The sequence below is a fragment of the Medicago sativa genome, chromosome 3 (genome assembly GCF_051527215.1).
Source record: "Medicago sativa cultivar Bolivia chromosome 3, Bolivia_mono, whole genome shotgun sequence".
NCBI lineage: Eukaryota > Viridiplantae > Streptophyta > Magnoliopsida > Fabales > Fabaceae > Medicago > Medicago sativa.
Genome location: NC_140751.1, coordinates 74448518 through 74460657, shown reverse-complemented (window position 1 = coordinate 74460657; position 12140 = coordinate 74448518). Strand labels below are relative to the sequence as shown.

Below are 12140 nucleotides of genomic sequence, written 5' to 3'. Positions count from 1 at the left end.
ATCTGAAACTCGTAGGTGTTTGTAATGGATGTCAGCAACAATAGTTCTAGGACCTGAAAGAAAAAAAAAACAATCGGTAAACTCACTCGTAGGTGTTAGTTCCCTCTCATATTATATATAAAAATAAATAAAAATCTAAGCATAAGTAAAAGAAACTCGTAGGTGTTAGTTTCCTCTCATATTATAGATATAAAAAAAAATCTAAGCATAAGTAAAAGAAACAATAGTATAGGTGTTTGTCAAACCTGAAGAAAGAAAAAGCTTAGATCAAAAGAAGGTTTGAGTTTCAGTTTCTGCTCAAAATATGTGTTTACGTGATTAAAAAATTCTCCTTTATTTCTAGTTAAAAAAAAAAAAAAAAATCGAAGCCTTTTTTTCTCAATGAAAAAAACTAATTGAAACTTCTTTTCCTAAAAAAAAGAAAGGAAGATTTAATGGATAATATTGAAAGTATTATATATAGTTTGTTGAGATATTTTGGCTACAAAAATATTAGGAATTAAATATAAAATTAAATAAAATATTTAGTGGATAAGATAAAAAGTTTGCTGAGATTTTTATGTCAAATAAGATGTCAAATAAAATATAGAAAAAAATATAAAAATATTGAGAATAAACGTGGAAGCGACACGTGCCATAAAAAACCTTATTTTATATATATACTATTGATTATTTTCACCGGAAAAAATGTAACATTTTATGTGCTATCCCTTAGTCGGCCCTAGTTTTTTGAGAGAGAAGTTTTCACCATCTCTCTAATTCTTTTCTTTCTTTTTCCTCGTCTATCGGAAATGTGTAGTTTTTTTTTTTTTTTTTTTGAAGTTTGAAAATGTGTAGTTTTGAGCAATATTTTTGGTCGAGAATCACTCGTACCTTTTTTTTTTCTTTTCTTTTTCTGTTGTTTCTTCTAAATAAGTGGTATTTATACAAATATGGCTTTCCTTGTGTTTTGATGTGAGTTCATTATCTCATGTGTCGTTATTTTGTCCATTGCATTATGATGGAGTCTTGTTTGATATGTCCTGTTTTGTTACACTATTCATTTGATTTAGTTTGGTTGATCAACTTCGATCCATTACGGATTTAATTAATGACTTGTGCTTCCACATTACATTTTTAGAGGCATGAGTATTTCGGTCACTTTAATTTAATTATATATATATATATATATATATATATATATATATATATATATATAAATAAGATTTGCTAGAACACAACCACTAAAAAAGTTGATAAATGCACGTTGAGGTGTATGTTGTTATAACACACATTCTAAAAAATAAGTGGGTGTAATACGTTAACAAATCCTATAGGCATTCACTAGAATACACCCACTTATTTTTTGGAAGGAGTATTTTAGGAAGTAATAACAAAAAAGTGGTTAAATGCAAAAACAATCTCACATAAAAATTAGTGTGTTCTAGCAAATCCACACACACACACATATATTTCCCTTTTATGTTATTAACTTGAGTGTTTTGGATTTCTTTAAAAAAAATTTGAGTCTTATGGGTTTGTTGGCAGATTTAACCTTTATAGTTTTAGTGAAACTTTATTTGTGTTATTTTGATGTATTCTAGCGATTCAAATGAATAAATATCTTTTTGATAAAATAAAATTAATTATATTTGTTGTGAATTCGAACTCAAATCTCACACTAATAAACTTAGATGTGTTGAGCAAAAGGGAAGTAGTAACCACTAACCAATATCACATTAGCCTCATACTACAACAACAACAACAACAACAACAACAACAACAACAACCCTAGATCTAATGTAGCAGCCAAGTGTAAAAGAACAAAACAACAAGCAAAAAATAAAGAGAGAAGAGAAACAAACAAATCAAGAATTGTTTATCCAGTTCGGTTCAGATTGACCTAATATGGGGGAGAGAGATATCTCCACTTCACTGTTAATGAGTTACAAAAAGTTACAAGAAATTAACTTCAACAAGCTCTCCAAGAACAAACTGATTTCTATCCATTTCTCAATCTCTTCCCGTGAACAATAGACTCAATAATTTTCACTTACATAAGGTGTTTACAAATGTTTTCCAACCCAAGAATCTCTCCCCAAAGATATTCAACTCTTAACCTCTAAGTTCCCTCCATTGGTTACATGAGATTACCCCAAAAAATGATGAATGAAGTTGTTTTATAATGTTACCTAGGAAAAATTGAGTCACGATTTGCCTAAATCGTGCCACGATGAAGCTCGTACACAGTACAATACTACAACCTGATTCAAAAATTGTGCCATGATTTGACTTCCAAAAGCTCCTCCAAACTCTAACCCAAAATTGTGCTACGATTTATAAAATCGTATCACGATTTATACCACATAATGTTGATCATCAATTTTGAGCCAAAATACAACAATATTCAAGATTTATAGATATATTTCTTTTTAACTCCCTTTGATTAATTCTATTGAAAATATGTTTTTAGAGAACATTGATTTTCAATGAATATTTTGCAACAAAAATGCAAGAAAAAAATATTAAAATAATTAAAAGGGTACAACTTTATTGATTCGTCCGGGGCACCAACAATCTTAAGACCGACCCAGGTTGGCCACAATAAACCAAGTTAATAAATACTCCCTCCGTTTCAAAATGAGTGTCGTTTTAGCAAAAAAAAATTGTTTCAAAATGAGTGTCGCTCTCGGTTTCCAATGCAATAATAACTTTTTCTTTTCAATTGTACCCTCCAATTAATACTTTGCACACTACTTCCAAATTATTACTTTTAAAACTAACCAATAGTTAATAAGGATAATTTGGTAAAATAATCATTCTCTTTCTCTTAATCATTGCATTTCTTAATATGTGTGTAAACACCTAAAACGACACTCATTTTGAAACAGAGGGAGTATTACTTATAAATCCTCAATGCAAACTCGTGAGTTTAATTCATATGACGATATTCCAATAGATCGAAAGCCTTACCCTTCAAACTTAGCAAATGCTTGTGCAGACGCATTGGCAAATATGGCTTGTGAGGGGGGTTTTTCCTTGGTTTTATATGAGCATTGTCCTGCTCAAATTAGTTTGTTAATGTTAGCTGACTCTATTGGTATTTCCACACCGCGGTTAGTTAAGCGGTAGTTGTTTTTTTTCTTTGGGCATTAGCCCTCTTGTAATCCAAAAAAAAAAAAAAAAAAGCCTTACCCTTCCTTATCACTACAAAATTTCAAGATATACTTCTGCAATTCATTATATTGCTTCCTTAGATAAAACTATAGTCCAAAATTAAAAATATCAATATTCTTTCCATCTTTCACTTGTTCAACTCCTTCTAGTCTCATATTTACTTCAGATATTTTGATCATCTTGCACTGAGTTTCCTATGCATAATACATTAAGGCTCCATTTGAGTGGACGGGAAGTGAGGGCTTGTAAAAAAAGGAAGGAAGAAGTGGAAAGAACGGATATCTTTAAGAGAAATGATTTTACTCGTTAGTTTATTATCTTTTCCATTCAATGATATCAATATTTCCACATAAAAAAGGAAGCAAATAAAAAAGAAGTAAATGATTGATTTCCATTTGTTCAAAACAATAAATAAATAATTAAATTCATCCAAGAATCAAGCCTATAATCCGCATATCAAAGAATAACCTCTATCACCGACATTTATAAGCTTATATATGACACCAGGGGGTTACGTACTACATTCAGTTTCAATTGAAAATTAGGTCCTTCATCTCCTTTGTAACGTTGATTAGTATGTATCCAGCGAGTATGGTAAGTTGTAGCATTGAAACATATTTGTTTTATTTATTTATTTATACTCTTTGATATTGATCTATCATTTCTTCTTGTTTAATTTTTCATGCCATTACCGATGATTAATTATTTGATATACTTGATGGTGCAGCCTGGTCACAAGTACTATTACCCACATCATCCATATCATCAACAAAATACAATATTTAACAAGGACTATAATAACATTGTGGAAAGAAATCCATATCCATTTGATAGTCCATATTTTGATAGAAGAATGATGGAACCTCGTCATCCAGTTGGAGCTGAACAAATTGGATATGATCGTTATCGAAGATTCGATTCAAGTATTTCTTTCTATGGAAGAGTTGATCCTTACCCTAGCTACCAAGCTTTCTTCTTCTTTGGGGTTCTTCTTGGAGTGGGTCTGGTGGTTGCAGTGATGGGGAGTTCTGGTGGAGTGGTGGCTTTGATGTTTGTTTGTTTTGTTCTTGTTGTTACTCTTGTTGCTCGTTGAGCTCTATTTTCCTTCCGTTCGTTTTTGAGTATGTCTTGTATGCATATTTTAGTTTCTTTTGGTCATATTAACCTCTAAATGGAATGTTATTATTTACGGTTGATCTTCAATCTTGAATATTAATGATTGATAATTATGATTATGCTTTTAAAATATTGTTTTTAATTGGGTATCATGTAGAGAGACTAATCTTGAAGTCGGGTATGACAACAATAGACAACAAGAATAATTAGAAGAGTGATTTGGGTCTTGCATGTAAGAAATACATGAGTATAGTTATCATTTTTTATGTGAAAAACCACAAAAATTCTAAGAGATGATAGAGACTATATAAAAAGGGACCTCCTAAATTGTAAATATTTTTAATAATGCATTAATTTATGATCAGTTGACTATATAAATATTATACAATAATCTAGAATTCAAATTTACATATAAAACTTTGAATAAAAAAAAAATATCCCTTTCTCCCACGGTAATTGTGTGCTTGATCATTTCATTTCACACATAATAAGATAGATAAAAAAAATACACATATTAAGATAGGAAAGAGACTATAAATATATGAATGAAATTAAATTTTGATTTTATTATATTGTCCTTTTTTTAACTATTAACCGGTTTTCATTAGGATAGTTACAAAGTATAAAACTTACAAGTGAAGAAAAAATTAGTTAAACAAAGTTGATAAAGGTGTGTAATGTCTAGCTCTATCGGAAATGCCAAAATTTTTAGGTTTCAACCTTCACCCCGAGTTCAAACTCAGAACCTCGTAGAATGTATGAGTTTCAAAAGTGCTTATACCACTTCGTCTAAAGACAAAAAAAAAAAAAAACTAAGTTGATAATTGAAAGTATGGTTAATTAAGTTTTTAGTCCCTATAAATATTAACAGTTTTGTTTTTAGTCCCTACAAAATAAATTCACACTTTTTAGTCCCTGTGACATTTTCCTTAAGCATTTTAGGGACCAAAAATGTTGATGGAAATTTTTTATAGGGACTAAAAATGCTAATGGAAAAATTTTATAGGAACTAAAAATGCTGATGGAAAATTTTATAAGGACTAAAAAATGTGATTTTATTTTATAGGGAGTAAAAACAAAATTCTGAATATTTACAGGGACCATTTACTTAATTAACCCTTGAAAGTATTAAAATGTAACAAAAAAAATGAAACAAGTGTTGTTGAGTGTGTTTGGGGTGAATAAAAGAAAAAGTAACAATTACCATTGGAAGTTATGCAGTATGGGGAAACACATCATCAATTTAGTTCTTAAACTATCACCCTCATTTTTTTCTCATTCTCATTTGAGTGAGGCTAGTTGGCTTTGTTCCACAAAAGGTTCAAATATTCTATTCGCAACAACTCTTTGAAGACTTCTTACTCACGGGAAGTTAACCAGAAGGGAAGTTTGTTTGATGGAGTGAGTTAGTAATGTGTGTTGTATATGGGAAAATTGATGTCGAGGACCACTTTTTTTTGTAGGTTTAGTTTTGTCGGAACAGTTTGGTATGTGATATTTTAGTGGATCAGAATGGGAGTTATTTTATCTGAAAATGTTGGTCCTCTATCTGATTATTTTTCATCTTCTTCTTGGAACAAGAAACACCACAAAAGGATAACTCTTATTTGACATACAATAATTTTGAAGATTTGGGCGAAATGAGGTTATTTTTCTTCAAAGAACCCGAAAGTGGAAGAGATTGCAGATGTAATTAAATCAACCTCTTGGAGGTGGTTTCTCGCTAGGAAAAAGAGGGGCTTGTATGTATTTTGAATGATTTTTTTAACCTTCTTTATCACAATTCATAATTTGAGGTGGTTGTTTTTGTTGGTCGAGTACCCCTTATATTTTTCTCTTTTATCCGATAAAATTTTAAAGCTAATATATATATATATATATATGGGGAATGCTAATACACACCCACCTTAATTTTAGAAGGTGTGCATTAGCATCCTACACCCATTTACTTTTGACATAAAATACCCTTCCACTTTTTGTAATTGCCAATAAGTATATTGCCCTTTAGAGTAATTTCCCATTCTTTCTCTCAAGAAATCTTCACGTGGTTGACCTGTTAGAACCAGATTGTGAACATGTCATGGATGTAAACTAAGCAAGATCCAATTTATCCATAAGCTTCAAGTGAATCGACCGAGAATATAACCAAAAAGCAAAAACAAAATCCTTTCAGTAAACCGACCTAGATCCAAAGATAACACATCCATAACCAAAAAACAAATTTGTATATTTTCCGATCAACTCAGAATGGAATACGGCGACGGGATACAACGGCACGGTGTGTCCTTCAACACTCAATATGGCGGCGCTTCTTGTGATGTTGTTTGCGTCACAACACTAAATGAGTGGGCGCGTGAGGAGAATTTTTCCAGAGAGAGAAACTATTGATGTGGGTGGGAAATTACTTTAAAGGGCAATATACTTATTGGCAATTAAAAAAAGTAGAAGGATATTTTATGTCAAAAGTAAATGGGTGTAGGATGCTAATGCATTCTAAAATTAAGGTGGGTGTGTATTAGCATTCCCCTATATATATATATAGACACACACACATCAATTTAGTCTTTGTTATTAAGAAGTTAGGACTAAATTGATGGATTGTTATATTCTCTAGAGATTAAAAGACTAAATATGGTTTTAGTCCCTATAAATATTTAAAAATTTATTTTAGTCCCTATAAATTTTTTCTTCGATTTTTAGTCATTAAAAAGTTTTTCTTACCACTTTTGATCTCTGTTTCTAAATCAACTCATGTGTATCATTCATTTTTTTTTTTTGCAATCATATTTAGAATATTATAAGAGTCTCTCGCAAATAAGTTTTGAATTTTTTTAACAAAACATGAATTAAATATAAATTTTTATGTTTTTGACACTTAAAAATTCATATTTAATTCATGCTTTGTTAACAAAAAAAGTTATTTTTGTATGTGAGAGATTCTTATAATATTCCAAACATTCTTGCAAAAATTCATTAACAAATATGAAGGGAACACATGACCTAACTTAAAAGCAAAGACCAAAGGTTTGGATGGAAAGATTTAAAGGATAAAAAAAAACTTTATTTTTTTGGTAGAGAGACGAAATGGGACGAAATGGGAAAGTCATTATAAACTCACACACATAAGTAGAGGTACCGGGGTTCGAACCCCAGTAATGGCATCCGACCTAACAATTTCGGCATTTTGCCAGTTGAGCTAGGACTTGTGGATGATAAAAAAAAACTTTAGAACAAATAAAACAAAATAAGTTAAAATATTTATAAAATCAAAAATATATTTAACCCGAGATTAAATTGGCGAATTTTTATTTAGGATAAACAAAAAACTAGACAAAAAGAAAGTGTGGAAGAGAGAGTATGGAGAAACACATAATGCATTAGTGTTGTGTATGGACTATGGTTCCTTCGACAATCTGGAAGTAGTCCTGTCCCCCTTGCACTTCCAAGGAGATTTCACTAAAAATCAAGTTCTGATTACAAATGTTCAAGCGCATAAGCAAGAGACTTGAAATACTCAAGCACACGAGCAAGAGATTTCCTATGGTCAAGCACAAAAGTAAGAGACTTCTAAACAAACAAATTACAAAGAAATAAGTTTGGTTTGAACACTTGATATACAATCAGTGGTGTTCACAGTACAAATCAAATACAGACTCTTTAAGACTTTAGAATTTCTAAAATATGAAAGTTGTTAAGAAATTCTAAGTGTTTAATGCACAACAATTTCAACAGAGTTTTGACACAGTTCAAATGTTGTAGAATCTCTACTAATCTTCAAGTTTTCATTCCTTTATATAAAGGTATGAAAGAGACGTTGTAGAGGTGCCAGCGCATCAAAGAGTTGTTGTAGAAGCTTGATCAATCATCAATGATCTGTTGCTTGAGTTGGTTAATTTCCTAGGAGGGAATAATTTGAAATTCATTCCTCGTATGGAGAATTAACCAGCAGAGACACAATTGTAGCAGTACTATGCGCAGACATAAGTGGAGTAGTGGTTGTACAATTGTACTATTGTCCTTTCTCTGCGCTCCTTCAATTGATAAGCATCCAATGCCTTCTAATTTCACTGAAATAGTCGTTGCTCCAGGCTTCTATTCCTTCTGCAAACTTGTGTCTTCAAATAACCAATTATAATTAACTCCAGGTTCTTCACTTCAGACTCTGGGTGACTTCAGACTCTGGCAATCAGCTTCTGATGGTCTTCAGACTCTGACTTACAGTTGAGCTTCCTTTGAAAATTCTTTTGCTCTCGATTGTTTTTCCAGAACCAATACCTTGTTTTAAGACTTATAAATTTTAGTCTATGGTCCTGCACACTTGAACAAATATTAGCATATCCAATTGAACTTTTAATACCTTGTTATCATCAAAACTAAATGTGGCAATGTTAAACACATTTTGTTCCAACAAAGACCAACTGACCAATTCAAATGTGTTTCTAGTTCAAATATATTAATTTTTGTTGATTTAATTATTATTTTTTTACAAGTTTTCTGGTGACTAGAATTCGCTTTTTAAAATAAATAGGTGGGATGTTAGGAGTTCAAAACTCAACACATGCATACAACAATACATTGTCTCCGTCAACCGTTGTAACTTGGGTATAAAATATCAATCAATATATATCAATAAAATAATGACATAGCAAGGTTTGATTGCCCACTAAAACAGGTAATCAAATATATTAATTTTTGTTGATTTAATTATTATTTTTTTACAAGTTTTCTGGTGACTAGAATTCGCTTTTTAAAATAAATAGGTGGGATGTTAGGAGTTCAAAACTCAACACATGCATACAACAATACATTGTCTCCGTCAACCGTTGTAACTTGGGTATAAAATATCAATCAATATATATCAATAAAATAATGACATAGCAAGGTTTGATTGCCCACTAAAACAGGTAATCAAATATATTAATTTTTGTTGATTTAATTATTATTTTTTTACAAGTTTTCTGGTGACTAGAATTCGCTTTTTAAAATAAATAGGTGGGATGTTAGGAGTTCAAAACTCAACACATGCATACAACAATACATTGTCTCCGTCAACCGTTGTAACTTGGGTATAAAATATCAATCAATATATATCAATAAAATAATGACATAGCAAGGTTTGATTGCCCACTAAAACAGGTAATGAATGATAATGTTCACAAAAAAGGTAATAAAAATAATAATAAATAATAAATTCTCCTAAAAATATACTGTAATAAATTAAAATGAAAATCACAAAATTTGAAAAGGGTAAATTTTATGTCAAAGAAAAAAAATAAAAGGAAACAAAATAAATTTAGAAACGATATGATTTTGATGATAGTCCAAATTTGTTAGCGAAAAAACCGCATCGTGGGTATAGTCCTTTCACTACGTGTTACACCAAATCAACAATAAATCCACAACCATTCACAACAACATCGTATTTTCAGGAACAACAATGATGTCGTCGTGTAATTCTTCTCCGTGTGCAGCGTGCAAGATTCAGCGTCGAAAATGCACAAAGGAATGCATTTTTGCACCCTATTTTCCGCCGGAAAATCCTCAAAAGTTTACCTACGTTCACAAAGTGTTTGGTGCTAGCAACGTGGCAAAGTTACTCAACGAGGTTGATGCTTCTCAGCGTGAAGATGCTGTTAAGTCTTTAGCTTATGAAGCAGAAGCGCGTTTGAGAGATCCTGTTTATGGTTGTGTTGGTCTTATTTCACATCTTCAGAATAAGCTTAAGAATTTGCAGAATGAACTTAATGTTGCTAAGAAAGAACTTGCTACTTATGTTGGTCCTCAGATCATGCTTTCTACACCGATGACGGCGGCGTCGAGTTCTTATTTTTCTGTGACTACTTCTTCTGTTCATCAACAGCGTCAAGAGTTTTTCACCTTCAATGCTGAAAACTCGTTTTCTAATAACTTTCAGATGAACCCTTTTCAGAATCAGTTAATGGTTTCATCATCATCATCATCATCACAGGCACAATCATCACAACCCATCGATGCATTTTTGTCAAAGAAGGTGTTCAAGGCAGAAAGGGACAACCTTGGAGAGGGTATGATCACTGTTTCATCTATTTTATTGATTTTCCACTTTTGTCCTTTTTTGTTTGTTACTTTTGTTAATTATTCTATTAGGTTTTTAGGTTTATGATGATCTTTTTAGCTTTCAACACTTTTATGCTGAAAGTTTCAATTTTTAAGGGTTTAGTGAAAGGTTCATTCATTGGTATCCCATTCATCACAGTTATATGCTTAAAGCTTCAATTTTTAAGGGTTAGTTGAAGTGTTCATTCATTGGTTCCCATTCATCATAGTTATATTATGATGTTCTTTACAGTTTTCCACACTAATATGCTGAAAGCTTCAATTTTTAAGGGTTTGTTGAAGTTTTTATTCATTGTTTCCCATTCACGATGACTATAATAGTACAAAGTTAACCTTGATTTTGCTTCTTGTACATTTTTATCTATTTTTTAGATTAGGGAAAAAAAATGTTTATACACCTTATGCTATCAGTTTTTAAGGGTTTACTAAAAGTATCAATTTTTAAGGGTTTGGTGAAAGGTTTATTCATTGTATCCCTTTCATTATGCTTCTAGCTAAGTATTAACCATTGTAGTTGATTTAGCTTCTTGTTCACTTTTATCTACTTTTTAAATTCGTGGAAAGAATGTTTGGAGGAGGAGAAACAGAATAATAAATTAGGCCTTTGAAATTTATAGAAACTTTCTAGTTAGAACCATGATTTGTGTATTCACTATTAAAGCCCGTTCTCATCATTCCTTTTTCTTTTTATCGCCTTTATTGGGATGGATTTCCTGTAATTAATGTTAATTAATCAAGGGTTAGTACTATCATCTGATCATCATTTCTCACACACAAAAACAAAGGGTAGGGTTGGTAGGTATATTAAAACCCATATGTCAAAAGACAGATCAATGAGGTCAATCATACATTACCAAAATCCCATTTTCAGCTAGCTCCAATGCTTTTATTGATTTACCATATTGAACAAATGATCATGAATGAAACACTATAAGGGTACCCACAGTGTGAATGTTTCACCTATTTAGTATCAAAGCTAAATATTGCCCTATTTTGGATGGTCTAAGCATCCTTTCCTAAAAAAAAAAGTTTAATTGATAGGAACTCTTCTATTTTATTTGTGCACATGGAGTCAATGTTTTGACATATATACCTTCTGTGTATGTACTTCAAATGCTTTATTAATACTCCCTCCGTTTCAAAATGAGTGTCGCTTTAGCCAAAAAAATTTGTTTCAAAATGAGTGTCGCTTTACATTTCCAATACAACTTTAATTTTTTTTTTCAACTTTACCCTCTCCAACTTTTCTCTCACACAATTTTCAATGCAACTTTAATTGTCTTTTTCTTATAAAGTAAGGGCAGTTTAGTAAAAGCGTTATATCCAATGATTATTTCATTCTATTTCTTAATCTGTGTGCCAAAGCCTAAAGCGACACTCATTTTGAAACGGAGGGAGTATTGTTTATGTCCATTATGAGTCAATTAATTACTACCTTAATTTTCTAATGTCTTTAATTGATTCTGATTTTCTTCTGCAGCTTAATCCTTACCGGTTTGAGGCAAACAGGTGCTAAGAACCAAAAAGTGATAAAAGTTTGCAGTATAAGAAAGGAAGCTGGGAGAGATATATAGGGGGTAGGGGTATGAGACTGACAATCCTGCACTGTATTTTGAGTTTGAACTTATCTGGACATGATTTTCAAGGTAGATATTTTAGCATAGGGATCGGCATAGATGTTTTGAGAACGGTTTTGCTATGGTAGTACTCAACTGAACTTTTATCCTTTCTAGACAAAATTATATGATCGAAGTTAAAACCTTTTCTTGATA

At 31.3% G+C, this 12140-nt stretch overlaps 1 protein-coding gene across 1 annotated transcript; it reads left to right on the top strand.

Moving 5' to 3' along the window:
- Window positions 1-9671: 9671 nt before the first annotated feature.
- Window positions 9672-12140, top strand: LOC146940117 (LOB domain-containing protein 25-like). Its single transcript, XM_085753720.1, has 2 exons — window positions 9672-10316; window positions 11849-12140. The coding sequence occupies exons 1-2, from the start codon at window positions 9710-9712 to the stop codon at window positions 11851-11853; spliced, it is 612 nt and encodes a 203-aa protein (XP_085609846.1). The 5' UTR covers window positions 9672-9709; the 3' UTR covers window positions 11854-12140.